This window comes from Pongo pygmaeus, chromosome 21 (assembly GCF_028885625.2).
Source record: "Pongo pygmaeus isolate AG05252 chromosome 21, NHGRI_mPonPyg2-v2.0_pri, whole genome shotgun sequence".
Classification (NCBI taxonomy): Eukaryota; Metazoa; Chordata; class Mammalia; order Primates; family Hominidae; genus Pongo; species Pongo pygmaeus.
In genome coordinates, this window is record NC_072394.2 from 44,812,285 (window position 1) to 44,836,560 (window position 24,276).

At 39.1% G+C, this 24,276-nt stretch overlaps 1 protein-coding gene across 12 annotated transcripts in view; it reads right to left on the reverse strand.

The window, feature by feature from the left end:
- PTPRT (protein tyrosine phosphatase receptor type T) overlaps positions 1–24,276 on the reverse strand; it is a 1,135,643-nt gene that overhangs the window by 215,451 nt on the left and 895,916 nt on the right. For all 12 annotated transcript variants that reach the window (XM_054467368.1, XM_054467370.1, XM_063659593.1 and 9 more), the window contains exon 12: positions 22,688–22,961. In XM_054467368.1, coding sequence (XP_054323343.1) covers positions 22,688–22,961 — 274 coding nt within the window. The remainder of the gene's footprint in view (positions 1–22,687; positions 22,962–24,276) is intronic.

Below are 24,276 nucleotides of genomic sequence, written 5' to 3' on the forward strand. Positions count from 1 at the left end.
TGGCCTTCTTTTCTGAGGTGTCTGTAAGGCAAATACCCCTTTGTCATTGAGGTCAGATGCTATGCTTTCTTGGGTTGCAGGCAGGCACACAAAGACAATGGGGCACAGCTTTCTTTGGAAAACAGGCTAAGTGGTTTGTGATATTACAAAATTCTGTTTGACTCGACGCAGGACCTTGAACACTCAGATAAGATCTGGAAACATTGAGTAACTCAGAACCATTAGGACTACGTAATGTGGTAGCCTCCTCCTCAAAGGATAATGCATGAGGAATGCCTTTAAAGGGGTAACAGAAGCAGAGGGGCACTTGAGTGCTAGCTCACTAGAAAGCATGTATACTGGATTCTGCAGACCCTCAGTCACCAACAGTGAGTGGCAACGTGCGGCCTCAGGTTGCAAGATAGGTGGCTATTGGTTACAGACACTTCTAACTGGACAAATGTTCACTATCAACTTTATGAGATCTTCCTGGAAGGCATTAGGCTCCACCTGAGGCAATAGCCAAGACCATGAGCCATACTCTAAGAAAGGAAGCCCCCAAGTAGCATGCAAGCCATTTGGAAAATTTAAAGTCAAACCCACCCTCTGAAAATCTTCTTGTAAGTTTTATCTCTACTTGCTGACTCCATTGCCTCAACTCTCCAAGTCTCTGGAACTCCCTTCAATGAGACTACACTAAGTCCACTAAGACTTTTATATGGTCAGCACTCATAGTCACTGCTGCAACTCTATCTTCCTTAATCTCTCATCAACATTAGCTGCAACTGACCATTCCCTCCTTGACCTGTTTAAGTATCTTGGCTTTAAGTCATTCTACCTTCCAGACTTTTCTCCTACTTCACTACCTGTTCTTTATCCCTTTTTTTTTTGCCTATGTATTTATCCTTCACTTGGCTTCAACACACTGGAGTGACCTGGAGCTTGGTTTTATATCCTCTTTCATCATTTGTATCCTAACTTTTCCACTAGGAGATTATAATAAATTGCAAGGATTTGAATATTATGTTCTCATGACTCCCAAAGTACTTTTTCTAGCATTGATATTCCTGAGATCCAGGCTCATCTATCCATCTGTCTACCTGAAGTACTCACAATCAAATATGCAATCATCGAAAAGAATTGTTTTCTCTTTTATTTTCATTCCAAGCCTTATTCACCACTAATTTTCCATGTTTAAATAAATGTCACCATCATCTACTTGGTTGATTAAGCAAACAACCTAGGAGTCATTATTGATTTTTCTAGATATATGACTTCCCACAGTCAATCAACCATTAATTCATGTTGGATCTGGGTAGTTGAAGAAATTGGTAACTACTTAACACCAAATTTTCCCACATACGATTCAAAAACAACACAGGAAAAGGAGAAAAAATAAAATTATACAAAATCCACAATTTCAGCATAATTAATGTATAGAGAAGTCTTAAAATGTCATAGGCCTGTTTGGTACAAAAATAAGAACCAAATATAAATGAAATATATGTAAAGCTTTCAACACAATCATCCTTGCCATCCTATGTGGAGAACAAGAGCTATGTAAAAACAATTTGGAAGAGAAAAGAGGTAAGCTAGCAGAGAGTACATGGCTGATCTAAAACACCTTCCACAAAGACAAAGACCACACTACACATGAAAGTGCTAAAACAATTCCTGGTAGATCAAAACTAAGAGTACAGGAAAAGGACTTGAAAGAACATGTGACTCAAGGTGGTAGTGTTCAATAGGTGAAATAGGTTCAATGGGTGAAAATGAGATAAAAAGAAGGGAGAAGTACTCTTGGAAGATTGGTGATTGAAGGAAAAAAGGAAGCAAAGTGGGAATTTTTAGAATCACAAAAGCTAGAATAAAAACAAAAAGTCAGAACCTACACCCATCCCCTATGACATACACACAAAATCATCGACTGAAAAAAATACCTGTACTTTACTATCCGGTCAGAACAAACTGTTTCTGAACTGAGAATCTTATAAGCTACTTTAAATCTAAAAAATTTTTTAAAATTTGAAAGAGCCTAATAAAGCTACTAGATGAAGAAAACAGAAAATGAATGTAAAAACACCACAAATGATGAAAATCTACCCCTAACAAGAAAACAGTCTAGAATACAACATTACAAACTGAATTAAATATCCTCAAACAACTTTGACTTAGAGCAGCACAAGTGAAAAACCAAAATGTCCAAAAAATCAGGAAAAAATAAAAAGAAAGTTGATTTAACTCAGGAGAGAAATTTTTAAAAGATCACCTCAGAAATGAAGATTAAATTACCAGATGTCAAAAACAGCAATTTAATAAGGGGCACTAAAGAAAGACAGAAACCCAACAAAGACAACAGAAATGAGATATAGAAAAAATTAACAAGGATTGGTGAAAAAGTGGTTTAAAAGTAAGGCAAAGAAAATCCAACATATATATAGTGAAATTTCTGAGCAGAGAGACAAAGCAGGTAGGTAAATATTTTATAACAATAATCCAAGAAAAATTATTGGAAGTAAAAGAAGTCCCAAGCCTCTATATTGAAAGAGTGCACAGTACCCTGGTGAAAATGGACCTGAAAAGATCAACTCCAAGACACAGCCTAGTAAACTATTAAACTTAGAATAAATACTCTCAAAGCCAAAGAGATTGAATAATGCACACATGCAAGAGAATTAGACTATCATGATACTTCTCAAAAACAGCATGCAAAGCAAGAAAACAATGTGGCAGCATTTTCCAAAAGCTCAGAGAAAGTATTAATATGAACCAAGGATTTTATAGCTAGCCATGTGTTTTTCATATAGCAAAGCTATGGAAAAGTAGCTTTCAGCATTCAAAAAGCCAGGGCATGCTGTACTTGTCTTTCTTGAAGGATCTACAGAAGATAAGTTCATCCAAAAAATACGACTGAGGAAACTTCAGCAAAAGGACTGATGGTAAAAGATTAATATGTTTAACTGTAAATCTAAGACTGAAATGAGGTAGGGGTTGGATGAAAGTAGGATATATAAATGTTATGTTTTCTGTCATTGCAGAAATAATACACTAAAAATTGAGAGAGAGAGAGAGAGAGGAAGAAATAGGGAAAGAGAAGAGTAGTATTAGGTCATTTATTGTTGTACAGGCAGTGCTATGGTCTGGCTTTGTGTTTCCACCCAAATCTCATCTTGAATTGTAATCTGAATTGTAATCCCCATGTGTTGGGGGAGGGACCTTGTGGGAGGTGATTGGATCATAGGGGTGGTTCCCACATGCTATTCTTGTCATAGTGAGTTCTCATGAGATCTGATGGTTTTATAAGGGGCTCTAGTTTCTTTGCTTTGCACGTCTCTCTTCTGCCACCTTGTGAAGGACATGTTTGCTTCTCCTTCCGCCATGACTGTAAGTTTCCTGAGGCCTCCCCAGCCATGTGGAACTGTGAGTCAAACAAATATCTTTTCTTTACAAATTACCCAGTCTCAGGTAGTATCTTTATAGCAGTGTGAGAACGAACTAATATAGGCAATATGTGAAAGTTAATGGATACCAGAAAAATCTGACAAACCAGATAGCAAAAGATTAAACAAGAAAAGATGGGATTAAGAGTGCTAAATAGGCCAGGTGCAGTGGCTCATGCCTGTAATCCCAGCACTTTGGGAGGCTAAGGCAGGCAAATCATGAGGTCAGGAGTTCAAGACCAGCCTGACCAACACAGTGAAACCCCGTGTCTACTGAAAATACAAATATAAGCTGGGCATGGTGGCACATGCCTGCAATCCCAGCTACTCAGGAAGCTAAGGCAGGAGAATCGCTTGAACCTGGGAGGCAGGGGTTGCAGTGAGCTGAGATCACACCACTGCACTCCAGCCTGGGTTCTCTGTCTCAAAAAAAAAAAAGTGTTAAATAATATAAAAGAACAAAGGTAACTACTAGAACAAAAATACAAGATTTCCTAAATACCAAATGAAATTTTAAAATAAAAGAGTAAAGAAAGCACACCAGAAGGTATTATAAAATTAATATAGTAAATTATGACATAAAAATATATGGCAGAGTTGAGATATATCAGTCATATCACCAAATGTTAATGATTTAACTCAAGTACTGAAATTTAAAAGATATTCATTTGGATTACAAGACAAGACCCAACTACCTTCTATGTATAAAAGTCACATCTAAAACATTGTTATTGTAAACAGTGCTACAACAAACATAGTCAATAATAACTTAATTGTACATTTTAAAATAACAGAGTGTAACTGGATTGTTTGTAACTCAAAGGATAAATGCTTGAGGGGATGGATACCCCATTCTCAGTGATGTGCTTATTTCATATCACATGCCTGTATCAAAACGTCTCATTTACCCCATAAACAAAGAAATATATAAATATATCCTACTATGTACCTGCAAAAATACAAATTTAAAAAATTTTTTAAAAAGGTGAATAAAACAATTTTCTTCAGAAAAGTAAAAAGGAAGGAATGAAATAAGCTATAAACAGTAAATGAAAAAATAATAAAGATATAGTAGTGATCCTGATATAAAACAAGAATTCAACTAAAAAAGTATTACACATGGCAAAGGATACTTTTTATTGCTAAAATCCACAGCTAACAAAGAATATAATAGGTATAAACATCTATGCCCCCCAAAACATAATGTATATACAAAGTCAATAGTAGTCATATATAAAACCAATACTCAGAGGACATAAGGGTAGCAAAACCCCATTACAATGGCAACAAAGATGAAATACTTGCTAATAGCAAGAACACACAAAACCTGTATAAAGAAAACTTTACAGCACCCATGAAAGATAAAGTAGACTCGAACAAATAGAGAGACACCCCTTATCTCAGGTAAGATAATTCAACATCTTAAAGATGTCATTTCACTCAAATTAATGTATAAATTTAATGCAATCCCAGAATTACTAATAGACTTTTTATGAATCTGGACAATCCCAGAATTACTAATAGACTTTTTATGAATCTGGACACTAAAATTTATAGGGAACATGCAAGAAGAGCTAGAAACTCACTGAAAAAGGAAATCTCGATGGGGAACTTTCCCTCGCAAATATTAAAGTTTAGATCCCATAATTATAACAGTGTGGGGCTGCTGCGTAAATAGCCACATAGACTGGTGGGATAGAATATGACATCCAGAAAAACACCCAAGAACATATGAAAATTTAAAATATGAGAAAAGCAGCATCAGAAATTATCGGGACAAAAATGGACTTTTAAATACATGTTGCTAGGACAACTAGACAGACATTTGGGAAAACAGATAAAAATTAGATCCATAATTTACATCATACACAGAAACAAAGACCAAACATCAGAAAACTAAATATAAAAATACTAAAATACATAAGACTTAGAAACAAACACGGGTAAATTCCTTTATAGCCTGAGTGTAAGAAAAAACTTTTTAACTGTGATTCAAAGTTTAAATGTAATAAAAGAAAAAAAAGATTCATCTGACAACATTTTATTTGCTGTGGCAAAAATATAAGCAAAGTCAACAGATAAATCGCAAACTGGAAAAAATTGCAACATATATCACAGATAAAGTACTGATATCTCTCATATATAAATAACTTTAAAAAATTGATAGAAAAAGTAAAAAACAAACTGAAAATTGGGCAAAAGACATAAACAGGTAATTCAAAAATTACATAAAAATGGCTATTAAGTATAGGAGAATATAGCAATTTCACTTATAAGAAAAAGGAAATTAAAGCTATATTGAGATATAATTTCTTACATGTAAGTGTGACAAAAATGAAAGTTAGACCACACAAACTATTTACAAGGCTGTGAGGAAACAGTCATACATTGCTGGGACAAATGCAAGTTAGTTTTACCCTTAAGGAAGGAAATTTAGCGACATCTAGCAAAACTGTGTATTAGTCCACCCTTTAATCCTACAATCCCTCTTCTAGGAATTTACTCTGAAGACGCACCTTCAACAATACAAAAATATATGTGCACAAATTCCTTGATGCAGCAACGTCTGCAATTGAAAGACATTGAAAACAATATAGCCACACATGAGAGTGACCAAATAAACAGCTATAACCACATAATAGAGTACTGTGCCGGGCGCGGCGGCTCACGCCTGTAATCCCAGCACTTTGGGAGGCTGAGGCGGGCGGATCACGAGGTCAGGAGATAGAGACCATCCTGGCCAACATGGTGAAACCCTGTCTCTACTAAAAATACAAAAATTAGCTGGGCATGGTGGTGGGTGCCTGTAATCCCAGCTACTTGGGAGGCTGAGCCAGGAGAATGGCTTGAATCCAGGAGGCGGAGGTTGCAGTTGAGCCAAGATCATGCCACTGCACTCTAGCCTGGTGACACAGCAAGACTCTGTCTCCAAAAAACAAAACAAAACAAAAACAAAACAAAACAAAAAAAGAGTACTGTGCAGCTGTAAAAAAAAAATAAGGAAGACATTTATAAAATAATATAAAGTGATACCCAGGTATCTATAGTATGTTACCTTTTCTATAAGAAGAAGGGGAAATAAAACATACATTGACTTCATAATTTTTACAAAAAAAAAAAAAAACCCGCCAAGAAATTAATGACATTGGTTTCCAACAGGGGATGGTAGAGGTGATGTAAAAGAAGTGATATGTGCTTTTCTGTATGCACTTGTTTGTACAGCTAGACTTTTAGAACCACGTTGTAATGTTTTACATATTAAGAAATCAATAGGGATGGGCAAAATGAAACTAAAATTAAAAACAAAGAGTCATAAACAAACCTAACTTAATTTCCAATAAATACATAACCATATTCTAGTGAAAGAAAAAAAACAAAAACAAATAATTTTCAACACAACGGTTTGCATATATTTAGACTGACGAGAGAACAGAAAATATATATTGAACCCTAGTTAGTAGGTTTGTTTTGCTAAGATTAATATTTCTGGAAATACTTCTTGAGTATTCTATGTCGAACAATAAGTAAACGTATGAATAATAATGAAGTTAAGCTTCTCACTGTCAGAGAAGGGAATTACAGAAATGGGAAGAGTGAAGGCTGGAATAAACTCCTTGATGTTGGACTAGAATGGGGGTATCATGAACTTTTGCCTTTTTTTTTTTTTTTTTTTTTTTTTTTGAGACACAGTTTCGCTCTCGTTGCCCAGGCTGGAGTGCAGTGGCGCGATCTCATCTCACTGCAACCTCCGCCTTCTGGTTTCAAGCGATTCTCCTGCCTCAGCCTCCCGAGTAGCTGGGACTACAGGCACGCACCACCACGCTCAGCTAATTTTTTGTATTTTTAGTAGAGATGGGGTTTCACCATGTTGGCCAGAATGGTCTCGATCTCTTGACCTCATGATCCATTTGCCTCGGTCTCCCAAAGTGCTGGGATTACAGGCATGAGCCACCGCGCCCGGCCACTTTTGCCTTTTATGATAGATAGCTAAAGGCTGGGTGCGGCGGCTCACGCCTGTAATCCCAACACTTTGGGAGGCTGAGGCAGGTGGATCACCTGAGGTCAGGTGTTCAAGCCAGCCTGTCCAACATGGTGAAACCCCATCTCTACTAAAAATAAAAAAATTAGCTGGGCATGATGGCTGGTGCCTGTAATCCCAGCTACTCGGGAGGCTGAGGCAGGAGAATCACTTGAACCTGGGAGGCGGAGGTTGCAGTGAGCCAAGATCACACCATTGTACTCCAGCCTGGGCAAAAGAGCAAAACTCCTTCTCAAAAAAAAAAAAAAAAAATAGACAGACAGATAGATGGATAGACAGGTAGAGGGATAGATAGATAAAGAGCCTAGCATCAGTGATACTCACTAACAATGATTCCCACTCGTTCCCAGGTCTGAGTTTCTATAATAAGTACCATTCCCCATTTAAAGGAACCGGAGCTGGGGCAAAGGAAGCACAAGATTTTGTCAGAAAGAAAATAAGTTTTCAAGAACTGCTGGAGACATTTCAGAATGACAAAAGAACCATCTTGAAGGGGCTCACACTAGCTAATTCTGGGACAATTTGAGCATAAAAATAAATGATGATAGTACTGAAGTATAACCAACTGAATAAAAGAAGAATCTATAAATTTTTATCAATATAAATAAATTAATACATTGAAAATAGGGGAGAAAGGAGAACTCATCCTCAGAATAGATGTCCACTAATAAATGTGGAACAAATGATGGAATTAGAAAATTGTCATTTGGCAAGCATCTTTGTAATAGTTGATTTCAACAAAAAATATCAGCAAATGCTAAAACAAAAGATAAAAGTTTGAAGAACAAGATATTTACATAGTCTAGAAATGTGTGTACAAAACACTTATACATTACAAAGAAATGGTAGCTTTATAGTGGAGAAAACCTTAATGGACAACAGTTTAAGTAATCAAAGTTAATGTCACCAGTAATGGAACAAATTGATATCATGTGCCACCTAGTATGATACATTGAGAAGGAAGCAACATCATTTTTGTGGTATTCCTGACAAAAATGCATAACTTGAATCTAATCTTGAGAAAACCTCAGACAAACCCAACTTGAGGGACATTCTGAAAAATAACTAGTCTGTAATTTTTATGAGTCAAGGGCACAAAAGTCAAGGCAAGACAGATATGGGGACTCTAAAGGGACCTGACAACTAAAGGCAACATGTGACCCTGGACTAGGTTTTTTTTGTTATTGTTTAAATTTACTAAAAAGAATATGACTGAGACGATTGGCAGAACTGGGGCTAGTAGTATTATGTGAACATTAATTTCCTGGTAATTGTATCGTAGTTATGTTGGAGACTGCACATTAAAGCATTTAGGAGCAAAGCGGTGATTTATAGACAGATAGACAAATAGACAAATGGGGAAGAAGAGAAAGAACGGGAGAGGGAGAGAGAGAAAATGGGATGGTAAATCTATTGTGGTAAACTTAGCAATTAGGGAATCTGTGTAGAGAGTTTATTAACATTCTTTACACTATTCTTGAAACATCTCTGTGCATTTGAAACTACCTTGAAAAAAAGGAGTTAGAAATATTGGTGGAAGAGAAAGTAAGTTGGAACAAAAAAAAATTGACGATGGGTTGATCATTGTTGAAGCTGAGTGATGGGCATATACAGATCAGTCTGTTATCATCTTGACTTTTGTATGTGTGAAATGTTTCTTAGCTAACAACATGTGTTTTAAAGGTGAGAACAATACATATGGAGTATGTCATCAATAAAAAATTGAGACATTCAAATTTTGTTTTTCCTAACGTGAGTGACATTGGGTACATTCCTTATTTTTTCTGACTTACAGTGTTCTCATCTGTAGAATGGGAGCAATACCCTCTGTACAACTCTCTAGAGTAAATAAAATTTTGTGAGCACAAGTGCCTTAAGGATGCAAATATATATGCATGACTTTATGATTCTAATAAATTGATATTGAGATTATAGGCAAGACAATTTTTTTTCTTTTCCCTGTTTTCAACAGAATAAATGCCAAGTATTTTAGCATGGCATACAAAGCCCAGCATTATTTGATATCTGCCTCTCTCTGGGCTTCATTCCATATCCCGGAACCAACACTGGGATTGTCTTCCCAAATGTATCGGGGAATCCCCAATTTTGGGGCTTCTGCTCAGGTGCTTCCTTTGCAAAACATGCCCTTTCCTCTGCCCCACTGTCTACCTGGAAAATATCCACTTACCTTCTAATAGCCAAGTCAAATGTCACTTCTTTTACAAGATTTTCCTAGGCACCTCCTCATCCCCTCTACCTCCAGGTTTATAGCTGAACACCAGGTATTCTGCCACTGGGATTGCTGATAATTTATTGCCCACATTTGTCTTCATGGCTGTCTTCTCCACTGGATTGTGGGTTTGCTGAGGGCAGGAACTGTAACTTATTTATCTGTATTCCCAACTGACTCACAACAAGCCCATAATAAATAATTGGTGGGTTTTGGGGGTTTTATCATTATCATTCATATCTCCTTACAGAGGAGCTCATGACCAATGAAGGCACAATTCTTCAGAGTAAACAAATGCAAATGGGGTGTGGCTTAAACTGGGTTTAAGCCATGGCTCTGATCTTGAGCAAATAACTTCCCCATACTGGACTTCAGTTTACTTTTATCTGCTGAAAGAAGAGAACTGGACAATCTATAAGCTCCCTTCCAATAGTGCATTTTATACTTCCTATTCCTCAACAATAGGACTTTGAGGCTGTGTACAAACTAACCCTTAATTGAGAAGTTGGAAATGTAGTTTCTCTGCACCTCATGAAGAGGGACTTAGACTTTCTATTAGGAGCTGGCAACCCCCTGGTTTAAACCAACCCAAACCAGAGCAGTCCTTCATGCTTCCCTGCACAGCTCTTATCTGACCTTAATGATTCCTGCTCTCTGTAAGAGATCCATTGAGCTGTAATTACTAATTGATGTTTGTAAAGTCTTTGAAATTCTCAGGTGACAGATGTAATCAAAGGCCAATTTATTATGATAATTGTTATTAGTACAGCTCCTCACTATTTGTTGATGTTAATGGCAGGGCCAGCAGGTGTTTCAAGATTGACTGAGGGATTTAGGCTGGCCATGTTTGGCGGGAGGAAAAGAAAAATATGAGCGCATAAGGGATTTGGGATCCTCCTGGTTCTAGTGCACCCATATTCCTCTATGAAGCTATCTTGTGGGACTAGGGCCTGGCATGAAACAGAGCAGTAAATGCATAGGACTTTTAACTGCATTTTTTACATGCACAGATTCAAACCCAGCTCATTCTCTTGTTTCTGGAGTATGCTTCAGCAAATCATAGCCTCTCACAGCCTTGGCTGGCTTGTGTGTTAAATGAGAATACATATAGTGCCAATTTACACTTGCTGTGATTCGAGAATCTGTTTGAGACAAGCAATCGTGGATGTGGGAAGAAGCGTTAGGAGACTGTTGAGGTTGTCCAGGCAAAAGATGTTACTATCCAGAACTACGATGGTGGCACTGGAGATGAGAAAAGTGCATGGATTAGAGAGAACTTCAGAGTGTAGAACAAAGAGAACTTGGTGATGGCTGAATATAGAAGGTGATGCATAGCAGGAAACCCAGACTTTGCTGATAGGAAAGATGCAGGAATAACTTTGAAGGAGATGAATGAATCATTGCCTACTATTTTCATCAGTGTCTTGTACATATGGTTCATGTCAATCTCTTCAACTGTGTAGCCCAATAAATTGCATTTATGGGTTTGCAAACTTGAGGACCATGATGTAAAAGACGACACTTGATGAAAATTCAGCCTCTAGGAGGAAAGGGACTGCAGAAGAATTGTCCCACTTCTCCACTTGCCTCTCCGTAAGTATGACATTCCCAAACTTCCTTTGACATCTCACTCCCTCTCTTTCTTTCACACAGCTAGTGTGTCAGCTGCCATCTCTGGAAACCCTGGACTTCACTAATTTTTTTCCTCTTCCTGAATTCCCTGATCCCACATCATGTTCATACTCTATTCAAATTTCATCCATGGGTTAAAAACTCTGCCCCTACAGATTTTGCTTGTTCTTTCCTGAGTGTACCTCTACGCTCTATCCCACCTGTGATATGTAATAGCAATATCTGACATTAATTGGATGTTTATTGCATGCCAAGCACTGTGATAAGTGTTTTATTCATCTTATTATTTAATATTTAGAAACATTCTTATAAAGTTGATACTATGGGTGTTAATGTTTTCCAAAAGAAGAAGAGACTCAGAGAGCCTAAGTCACTTGCCTAAGGTCACGTAGCTGGTCAGTGACAATCTATGCAACAGGAAAGACCCCATGCTAGCCATATTAATCAAAAATGCTGAGGTGAAACAAACTTGGAAATTCGTTAATCTTATTTAATAGTATTAATGCCATTTTATAGTGCAAGAAACAGAATCTGTGAGTGCAAATGTCTCCATTAACTTTTTATATTTTAACCTCAGATTTCATAGGATTGATATAAGAGGGACTAATTGCGTGTTTGAGCAAAAATGTTCTCATGACATTGACCAGCATCAACTCAGGGCTTCTTATACAAGGATATATGTGATAAATCACCCTCTTAGTGTCTTTCATGAAAAATATGTATGCTTCCTTCAAGTAAGGAAGCTATGCAAATCTGCCACATGCTCTTTTTTGCCTTGGCTTCGAGGAAGCTCAGGAGATACAGATAGTGTACCCTGCGTTAACCACCTATACTAGGCCTCTGGTGCAATGATTACTCTTTATTCCACTATAAGATTCTTAGACTAATTTAAACTTTTTATTTTAGGGCCTGGTGCAGTGGCTCCTGCTTATAATCCCAGCACTTTGGGAGGCTGAGGCAGGCGGATTGCTTGAGGTCAGCAGTTCGAGACCAGCTTGGTCAACATGGTGAAAACCCATCTCTGCTTAAAATACAAAAATTAGCCAGGCATGGTGGTGCATGCCTGTAGTCCCAGCTACTGGGGAGGCTGAGGCAGGAGAATCACTCGAACCTGGGAGGCGGAGGTTGTAGTGAGCTGAGATCACACCACTGCAATCTAGCCTGGGCGACAGAGTGCGCTCTGTCTCAAAAAATAAAATAAAAGTAAAAAAAAAAAAGTTTTTAGTTGAACATGTATACATACATACTCATATATACACATACATCTATATGTATGCATGCTAAAATATTTATGTGTATATGCACATATGCTGAATTCTTGCTCTGTATATAAATTTCATAAAATTTACAGTTAAAAATTTAGATTCACATACCCAAGTGTTTCCACCAAAGATACTTCAAAGTTTTCCAGTAACTGAATTGAGTATCAGTTTTAACATGTGTGTGTATGTGTGTGTGTGCGTGTATGTGTGTGTGTTTTAGCAAGTATACCTTTATTTGAAAGGTCCTTTGCAAAGAGTCATCACGCCTACCGTTTACTTGTTACAAAGGTCCTAGTGAGCTTGAAGGACACATCTCATCCTTGTTTGCCAGAGGGGAAACTGAGGTTTGGCAGGCAAGTATTCTGTCCATGGAGCTGAGAAATGGAAAAGCCAGTTCTAAAACCCATGGATACCATTTCCAAATTCAGAAGTTTCTCTACTTTTTCACCATTTGAGAGCAATCAGTCCAAGCTTCACGAGGCTCCTTACACTGTAGGGGCCTGATGGAGGCAGAGACTCTGCTATATAGAAACTGAGGCTGCTATTTCCATGAACTTTGTTGGGACTGGAGTCTTGCGCATTTATCCCTGAAGGCCCAGGCTGACAAGACTATCAGCTGTCAACATTTGGGTAACCTTCATCTCCCTTTCCAAATGAATTTAAAGTATATTTGCAAGGGAAAGAAAATGTTCTTGCTCCCTCAGGTCTCATACCATGATAATAAAATCTGTAGAAACTGTAAGTGAATGAAAAAATAAATTAGCAACCTGGGAGAGCTCATCTTGGTGTCTGTACAAGGTGACACTTGGGGAATTTCTATCTTACCTAAGGAGAGAAGTCTGGGCCCCAACAGAGCTCCAGCAGGGTTTTAGAGTTTTAAGGCTCAAACAATGGAATGGAGGCCTGGAAGCAGGGATGCCCAAGTGAGTGGGTGAGCCCCAGGAGATGGAGTTCACTGAGGACTGGGAAAGAGTTCTAGGCAGATAAATGGGGCATGGAACTTAGGCTCTGGTGACAGATAAGAACTGTGAGTGGATGTTTACCTGATCGAGATTTTCCTAAGGAGTAATGGAAAGGTTGTGATGATAATCCTGGAATCAAAGTGTCTAGTTCAGTCTTCCTCTCCACTTCAACAGGGCTCTGCAGAGCTAATAAAATCCAGAAATCGATTCCTAACATAGACTATAGTGACAAGTCAGCAAACGGTTACATGGGGGCCTCTGGGTCACAGCTCTCTGTTGCCTTGGCTCAGCTACTGATGGGTGGTACAGGTCTAAGGTCTGCTGAGTTATGCAAGCATTGGAAGATCGTTGCTTTTCAGGGTGGAACAGCAGCACATTGAGTTTCAGGCATTTCTTTACCATTCCTCCATGGAGGTAAAGGGGAAAAGCTGTTACTAAAATCCCTCCTTCATTGTGAAGTAACTGAGACCCCATGGGATTCCAGGGGCTTCTAGGTGTTTGTCCATCTACTGACAAAAATGTAGTCACTTTGTGAGACCAATCAAGGAAGCAGCATAGGTGAAAGCACCTTGCTCAATATCTGAGACACAGCAGGTGCTCAAGCAATTGAAATTCCTCAGGATTTGTGGTAGGAACTGCCCAGGTGCTTCAGGAGCAAGTCTGGGTATTATAAAAATATGAAGGGAGGCTTAGTCATCATGGAAAATTGTGGTAGTAACTGGAGAAGTTCTCAAATATTCTAGCTCTCCTAGGGAGTGCTTTCTCATATTCCCTTATTCTTTTTGAAATTAAATGTAGCCATGTGGTTAGCCTTGGCCAGTGGAATGTGAAAATGCTATGCACCACTTTGTGTGGAAACTTGTAGAACGAATGCTCTATTTGCCATATTTTTCTTTCTCAGACTTGGTGGTGGTGTCAAGATGGACTTTCTGTTGGCCTGAGTCTCTGAGTGCCTGCAACAAGCAGAGACCCTCTGCTGACCCATTTCAAATATATAGCAGAAGTGATCCAGTGAGATTTTGTTGTTGTTACTACAGAAAAATTTAGCTTATCTTAACCAATATAGGAGTTTTTAAGTAAACTTCCTGATGGGGTATCCAAGACCCAAACTGCCATGTGATCTCCTGATGATCTTAACTCGAACCCTCTAGAGCTTGTATCTACAGCGTCTCATTCCATGGCTATCTGAGGTTTTCATAAGTGACATGCGAACAGTCACTAAACTAACAAGAGAAATAAGAAATGGGGTAGAAAGGGCAATATCATACCCAAAAGATAAGATCAGTTGTGCCAAAAGACTCAACAGGAACAAATACCAGGCTTGAAACTGTCAGAGACCTTTGAACCAGAGCAACTCCATCTTGAATAGGGGCTGGGTAAAATAAGTCACAGGAAGAAACAGGAGGTTGGCATGAGATACAGGTCATGAAGATGTTGTTGATAACACAGGTTGCAGTAAAGAAGCCGGCCAAATCCCACCAAAAGCAAGATGGTGACAAAAGTGACTGCTGGTCATTCTCCTGCTCATTATATGCGAATTATAATGCATCAGCATGCTAAAAGCCACTTCTACCAGCACCATGACAGTTTACAAGTGCTATGACAACATCAAGAAGTTAGCCTATATGTTCTGAAAGTGGGAGGAACCCTCAGTTGCGGGAATTGCCCACTCCTTTCCCAGAAAACTCATGAATAATCCACCCCTTTTTTTAGCATATCATTAAGAAATAACCACAAAAATGGCCAACCAGCAGCTCATACTGCTGCTCTGTCTATGGAGTAGCCATTATTTTATTCCTTAACTTTCCTAATAAACTTGCGTGGACTTGCCTAGAATTCTTTCTTGCACAAGAACAAAGAATCCTCTCTTGGGGTCTGGATCCGGACCCCTTTCCAGTGACAAAACCATGTATGAGAAGTTAAACTAAGAGGAATACAGCCTGGGATGAGTCATGGATGAGTCAAGGCGGTCAACAGCTGGGACACAGACACAAGTCCTAAAGTCCTCCAAAGTTAGGAAGGTGTGTGCTTCTATGTGGAGTTTACTGGACAAATTGGTATATGCCAGGTAAGGATGCTCCAACCCTCTTCCCCCTCAGAAGAGGAGCCTCTGGAAAGCAGCCAAAAGAAAAAAGAACAAATAGTCCAACTGTAATGCGATAAGATACTTTAATATACATTGTCTAATTTACTCTCTCCCGATTTTTTTGAGGCAGATCATTAATCATATTCTCCATCTTGAGATGTTAAGTAAACTGTTCAAGTTCACATAGCTGAGAGCAGCCAAAATTCAAAGCCAAGTCTGTCCAATGTTCAACTTTCAGTTCTTTCCATTCTTATCATGCCACAGAAAACCCATCCATGTGCAACCATTTCTTTAACAGTGGTTGGACACGAGTGAATATAATTTCTCCCAATTCATTCAGAGACACAGAATTTTCCCTAACCTAGCTCTACCTAGATAATCCCCACTATTATAACGTTATTACACTGCAAGCATCATGACCAATTCAACACAGCATCTGGTTTCCAACTGCTCTCAAGAGGCAATTGAGTTCAAGAACTGGAGGAGGAAGTAGGAGAGAGAGAACAATCACCCTGCTACTTCCCACTTCTCTTATTTAGCTTAGCATTTGGCAGAGGCATCATCCAGGTTAAATGTACTCCTACATGATGAAAAGGATATGACAAGAAAAGACTTTTATCCTCTGCATAAATAGAACATGCATAACAGCATTGCCCAACAAAAGGTGGCTTCTGATGGATATTTGCATGAGTTTGCCACACTTGTTTTGCATCCAACCGTTAATTATGGTCCTTTCAACTTCACAATTATGGCTAATGGTGGTGAGGATGCAGAGAACAGTAGATTCAGCAGACCTCATTCTGGGAAGAGTGTGAAACAAACAATGCGAAACTGCACCCACCCGCTGTTTACAACTGAGACAGCTACCCTGGGTACCATTTGGAGGATTTGGAGGAAATCAAGGCTGCCCAGGAGCCTGGAGCTTGGGAAATGAGACATCTGGGGAAAAAAAATCTTACTACTATGATGGAGAAAAAGGTCCTTTAGGACTCTTCTATCTATGGTGAAAATGGCTCAAACAACATCTCTCATTCTACGCTGAATGGAAATTCAGACTGTACTGACACCTACTTGGTGCTTTTCATTATTCAAGATCCTTTTCTTATTTAATCCTCAAACAGATTGTGTGAAGTATATATTACTATTTCAATTTATAAGTGAGGAAACAGACTCATAGACAACAAGAAACAGTTCATAGTCTCATTCTTTCATTAATCCATCAAATGATTATTAGGTGTCTATTATGTGTTAAATAGTACACTCAGCATGGAGGATATAGCAGCTAAAAAAACAAAAAACCCAAACAAACCAACCACAATTCATCACTCTTGGAGCTCTCAGCATGCTGTGGGAGGCATGCAGTACCCAACAACGTGTGCAAATAAAATATATATATATCTAGTGTAATATAGAAAAATAGTGGTTTAACATATGAGTGAGTGCTGGTGGGTGGTTCTTAGGTAACATGGTTGGACTCTTCTCTGGAGATGTGAGATTGAAACTCAGGCCTGAAAAATGAGAAGGTACTAGCTCTGCAAACAGGGAAGAAAAGACAGATGTAGGTAAAATGCACCCTGAATTAAGGCCCCAAAGTGAAAAACATGTTGGAATGTTTGAGAAATAATGTCTTAGGAAAGGTTCAAGACAGGAGGCTTAGTTAAAATCTAGCAGGCATGTCCGAACCATATCTGAAGAACAGTGATAGGTTCTGGGCAACTCTTTTTGAGGAGAACATGGAGGGGAAAAGGAGCCTATCAGAGAAAAGGGTAAGTAGGATGAAGGATATTCAGAAATTACGCCATGTGAAAAATAAAAGAAGTAATAGCATGTTAATTATCCATGAGAAATAACCTGAGTGGCCAGAGGAGGGTAGTTGGTACTGCCTTATTTTCTCTGAAAGGCTAACATAGGAAAGAACGTTTTGATTTGTTCAAATCAATACCAGTGGCTACAAGGGGAGAGTCAGGGAGACAGAACTTGGCTTTATATGGGAAAAAATGTTAATAATTTTACCTGCTCCACAAAGGAATCAACTCCGTTTCACTCCAGCAATTTGCATTGATCAAGCTGAAGCAATACAATGTGTTGCTAAGAATGCTTTATCGGAGATTTTTTTTTTTTTTGGCTTCTCATCTAGACTAGATGACACTTCAAAGTCCTTCCTACTCTATGATGCTATAGTTCTATAATATTGCTGTATCCAAAACAAATGGTTACAACATGGTCTAATTCATAAGAGACAGGTGTTGTGAATTAGGCACCAAAGACAGTGTGCCAGGACAAATGGGACTACTCTTGTCATCTGTAAGAAGGCTTCAATGGGTAAATGTGAGATTATTAATTGGAACAAAATTCCCAACACAAGTGCCTGCGAACAACTCATGCTTCATGAAAAATGCCTGCAGGAACCCTGAGCACCATATCTTATAATGCATGCCACACTTGAACTCTGCGTGGTGTTCACATGGCTGGATTAAAATACTTCATATTCACAGATCAACAAAGAGTCTACAAAATGTCTTTATCCTCATGCTGATAATAGTAAACATTTAATGACTGACTTCCACATTACTAATGTGAAACCTAAGGATTCATTATTCGATACATTATTTCACTTATTTATTTTTGTTCTCTCCCCCACTAGAACGAAAACACGATGAGATCAGGGATCTTTGCTTGACTCACTGCTGCATTCTCAGCACTTAGAAAAATGCCTTTTTTGACATATTGCATGTGCTTGACAGATGTTTCCTTAATTAATCCATCATATCTAATTATTTTAGTAGTTTACTGAAAGTCACACAGCTACTAGCGTTTTGTACCTAGGCAGTCTGATAGTAAAGGTTGAATTCATAGCCACTCTGTTAACCTGACAAACCATCCTTAACAACCATAGAACAAAGATGTCCAGACCTCAGAATTCTCCTACCCTGCCTTGACTAAAACTTGCAGGTAGAGTAGGGAGCAATGAAATTTGTTGATAGTAAATTATTCCACCTGGCTCACAACCATCATGCAACAAATGCCCATTTCTGCTTTCCTTTCACTTGAGTTTAATATAACTCCATCTCATCCTTTGTCTTTAATCTTTTCGTGATAGAAATATGGGTAATTCTGATTTTTCTTCAACCTAAGCTGTTTTTCTTTCTCCTTCACAATGGAGCAAAACAACACTTTTTTACCCGCCCCTCCCCCCGCCCCCGCAATATCAAATCTAGTGCTTTCATCTTCTGGCTTTTTTTTTTAGTTTTGATTTTCATGTTTACTTATAGTTTCTTAATTTCCTTCATTTTTCTTTGTTGACTGTTGTTTCTCAGCTTTTTAAGTATAGATTGGAGAGCTTTGTTTAAAAGAACTATACTTTTCAGTATTCTCAGTATCAGAAATAAAACAGTAATTATGTATTCCCTCTTGTCTAACATGAGAAAATGAGCAGATTTTTATTTACACTCATCCATCTTCCAACTTTGTCTTAGTTTTTTTTGACAAAATAGTGAATTATAGATCCAGATTAGAACTGTTACGTTTTTACATTATGCATCTTTGCCTTAAGTAGTTACATTTTACATTAACCTTCCATTTTGTAACATATTTAGAGCCATTATTGAGTATTAATGGTATGTTTAATTAGTTTTATGCTCACTGTGGGTCTTCGTATTCCACATTTCTCACTTCTTGATTTCTTTATTTTGATTCATTGCTCAGTCAATTGCTCTGTGAATGATTTATTAGAAGCAGGGAACGTGGGAGCCCCTGGATACTAAGAATGGCTTTCTGATGTATTTGCACAAGAACAACAACTTGGCTGATAAGGAATTTGTGGATTATAACACTTTCTCCTCAAAAATCCTCCAGGCTTAACATCATTGTCTGCTGCCCTTTATGATATGGAAAAATTTGAGAGGGACCAGGCAGAGATTTGTTAGACTGAGAATGGCTGTTTTGCTTCAATGACCCTTTCACCTAACTCTTCTCAGTACATTTTAATACTAAAGACAGTCATTTGAAACAGTGTGTAGTTTTTCCTTTGCCAGAAAAGTACAGCCTTCTGAGTGCCCAGCTCCCATTGCTTTTCCGCTGTCTATTCCTGTGAGGTCAACTGCACCCGCAAGACACGTGGCATAAGCACTCGTCCAATTCCATTCCTGCCTGTGTTTCATTACTGGGAATCTTAGTTACAAAGCAAGAGTACATACGCATGGTGTGGAATAGAAGGCACAGGTAATTAAATGGCCTTGTTCATTTCTGAAGCAGTGTCAAAACTGCTTCTGAGATGAGGCAGTTTCAGAGTGAGATCCTTTTTTTTTTTTTTAAATCTATGGCAAATCCCTGTGTCTTGAAGAGGGAGGTCTCTGATATGATGTTTGGGGAGCAAACTGTCGGAGGCATTTGAACCTGAGCAACTCCATCTTAAATAGGACCTAGGTAAAATGAGGTTGAGACCTACTGGGCTGCATTCCCAGAGAGTTAAGGCATCTAACTCACAGGATGAGATAGGAAGTCGGTACAAGATACATGCCATAAAGACCTTGCTATAAAAACAGCTTGCAGTAAAGAAGCTGGCTAAAATCCACCAAAACTAAGATGGCCATGAGAGTGACCTCTGGTAGACCTTACTGCTACACTCCCACCATCATCAGGACAGTTTACAAATGCCATGGCAATGTCAGGAAGTTACCCTATATGGTCTAAAAAGGGGAGGCATGAATAATCCACCCTTGTTTAGCATATCAAGGAATAGCCATAAAAATGGACAACCAGCAGCCCGCAGGGATGCTCTGTCTATGAAGTAGCCATTCTTTTGTTCCTTTACTTTCTTAATAAACTTGCTTTCACTTCACTATATGGACTTACCCTGAATTCTTTCTCACACGAGATCCAAGAACCCTCTCTTGGAGTCTGGATCCAGACCCCTTTCCTGTAACAAAACCTCTGTGGTTGGCTCAGGGCCAACCACTCTTATCATGGGGACATTCCTTCTGATGTACATTTGCTGCTTTCCTGGGTTCTATAGGAATGCTCTATTTCTAGGTTTTCTGAGTATCTTAGTGGGAAGAATAAAGTAAAGCTACTTCTTTCCTGTCTCATCATGGAAACTCAACTACAACTTTTGATATGTGCCAAGAGCAGGGAAAGGCACACCTTCTTAGAGGGTTGTGCTGAACTGATAAACTGGCCAGCGTGGGATGCCGAGAACTGAGAACAACATGAGCCCCAGATGCTTCTGCCAATTTTTATGTCTTCCTGCTCAATACATCTGAGTGCTTCATGCAGCGGGAAGACCAGATGGACAGGTGGAAGGCAGTCTGGCAGCTTCTCTTTGTAGTCTTATGCTCTCTGTGAGGAGTGTTGCTTGAACCAGTAATAAATGCAGAACTGAAATACCACAGTGGAATTTAAATGGGTATGTGGACATTCTAAATGTTAATTAGTTCCTCAATCCAGGTTTCTCACCAAGCACTGACTGCCACTGACAGATTAAACTCTCCATCTTGGCCACCCAGAGCCTGCACAGGCTGTTCCCCACACACTTCACCAAATCTTGCTTCTGTCTCAGGCTTCCCTTCTCCAGCAAGCTTCTCAGTTCTCCATGTTATACACTGCATAACAAGGCACATGACAGACTCCCTTACATTTCTATAAGCTCTTGGAGGGCACATACTACATAACCTTAATATGAACTGTAGGGCTTAGCATTTGTCGGTGTTTGTTAAAAGAAATATGACTACTTTGGGGCTGGGCGCGGTGGCTCATGCCTATAATCCCAGCACTCTGGGAGGCCGAGGTGGGCGGATCACGAGGTCAGGAGACTGAGACCATCCTGGCTAACATGGTAAAACCCCGTCTCTACCAAAAATACAAAAAAATTAGCTGGGTGTGGTAGTGGGCACCTGTAGTCCCAGCTGCTCAGGAGGCTGAGGCAGGGGAATGGCGTGAACCTGGGAGGCGGAGCTTGCAGTGAGCCAAGATCGCACCACTGCACTCCAGCCTAGGCAACAGAGTGAGACTCCATCAAAAAAAAAAAAAAAAAAAGAAAAGAAATATGAAAATATGACCACCTCGAAGGAAAATACAAATTTGTGTAATAAAAGAGGCTAAAGATATTTAGCTTGCAGAAAAGACAATCATATGGGCATGTTTATATAGAGAAGAAAAGGGTGTTAGAAAAGATCTTATGTAACTGAAAGACTATAAACCAAGAAGGTGGTTGCACTGGTTTTGTAGGATGCTAAGAGTGTGAATCAAGAACAATGGGTAGAAACTTCAATAGGAAATATTTCAGTAAGTACATTAAAAAGCCTCCTTAGAGACACAGCCCACTCCCTACTCCAGAAAACAGTAAATCTACCTCAGAGATAAATGAGTTCTCTGTCATTGGAGGTATTCAAGAATAAGCACTAATGCCAGTTAATTGGTGTTGTAGTATGGATAGAACCATTATTTTGTGTGTGTTTGGGATTGTTGAATGACCTTTGATATGCTTTCCAGCCCTGTGATTTTCTGATATTATGACTGGCGCCAATCCTTGACCAAAGAAATATTTGACACAAAAATGGTTACCTTGTCTTTGGAGAAACACTATTTTCTAATGTGACCAATGGCAATGACAAAGGGAGTATTAATCACTGATCAACTAAACCATGCTTAGTGCATTCCTAGATAGCAAATTGATACATATTATTATTATATATAAAGAAATTAAGGATCAGAGAGGTCATGTAATTTCCTCAAGTAAAACACCATCTCTTTACTTTAATACAGGAGTGTGCAAAGGTTTTATGTAAAAAGCCATATAATAAATATCTTAGGCTTTGTGGAGCATATAGTCTCTGTTACAACTATTCAACTTTACTGTTAAGCATCAAAACAGCCACAGGCAGTATGTAAATAAACAGGCATAGCTTTATTATTATTTTTTTAATTTAAAGGCATGAGGTAGGATTTGGCCCATGGGCCTTAGTTTTTCAACCTCTGCTCTAGAGCCCTGCTGACTTATCATTTGAGAATGAGAAAATGCAAACAAGGCAAGGAATGGCCTCCATGTGGCCATACTTACTCCATTGGCTTTGCTGAGTGCCTGGAAGTAGATGCTGTAGCTTTTCAGGGGAGAGAGAGGAGGGTTCCAGTAGCCATTGTATGTCTTATTGTCACCCACTGTAAATGGCTGGGTGACAGGCAGGTTGGCAGGCTTCAACTCAGCAGCAAAGTAGTGTAGAGAATCGAGGCTGGAGGCATTCCGATAGCTCACAGGCACCGAAAAGCACTCAATAATGTCAGCTGCCCTCCGTGACTTCTGAAGTCGCTCCTCCTTGACAACCAGCTGATAAACACTGGACAGGAAAGAGGAGACACAGATGGATGAGCAACTCTCTGGAAGAATGAGCTTGTTAGCTCTAACGGTGTCAACCCAACTTCTCCTATGTGGAAGCATTGCTTCGGTCTACAACAAAACTCCAGTCCTGAGCATCAGATTTTCAAACCTACCACGTTGTAGAACTTTACCTCCACTTAGCTGTCTCAGAGCCAGCTCGCACTAGACACATCTAAAACTCAACTCAGCCCCAACCCCTACAAACCTGTCTGCTCCTCCTTCTACATTTCTTTTCTTAGTAAATGGTAGCACCATCTGACAAGTGGCCAGAATCTGAATCTAGGGCTTATCCTCAGTTCTTAACTCCTTCGTTCTCACTCCTCATCCTAATCAACAGCCTTACAGAAGTCTGTTGATTTGGCTTCTGCAGGTTTGCATCTGCCCCACCTCTCTTTTCTCCTTCCGCTGATAATGCCTTGGTTGGACACTTTCCCACTTACCCAGATTCAACTAGTTTCTTTGCCTCTAAGGCACTTGATTTATTAATCAGTCATCCTAATCATATGGCTTCCTAATTATATAGCTCTTCAAACACTTTCATAGGCCTTCCATTGTCCAAATTATGCAATCTAAACTCCTAATCTTGGCATTTGAAGCCCTCTGTGCCTGTCTTCCGTCTTCCATTTAGAAGGTCTTCTCACGGTGTTCCCATCTTCCAGCTACTCCAGACCTCATGCTATTGCACAGACATCTTTTGGATCTCACCTCATGCATTACTGACTTATGCTTCCTCTACCTGCAATGCCCTGCATCCTGGCCACCTCTGGTTTCCTCCAAAGGCTGAGCATGTCTTTCACTTCCTCTATGAAGCCTGTCCAGATATGTCCAGTCTGGATGAATTACCTCCCTCTTTAGTTCCCCTAGAGCTCACCTCATCTCCATCTGCTTTGTTTTCCAACATGATGAGATGGGACTACTCTTTCACTGGCTAGATTGTGACTGTTTACAAAGTAGGCATTGTGGCTTACTTATCTCTGCATCATTCTCCACTCCCGCCCCATACTGCCCAGCAGGATGCCTGTCACCCAACAAGTGATCAATGAATGCTTGTTCAAATGAATTAAATTGGATTGAATTAAAATTGAAAGCAAACATGAAACCAAATCTGCCTGGATGCAGAAACCCTAATCGGATAAACAGCGATTGCCTTGAGTTCCTGTCTAGTGATCTCATATTATTCCCTTCAAGTTAGAAGGATGTAAGAAGATGCTAGTGTGTGAATAGAGATGACTGATCCTTTATTGAATATCAACTGATACCCAATGTTAGACTCT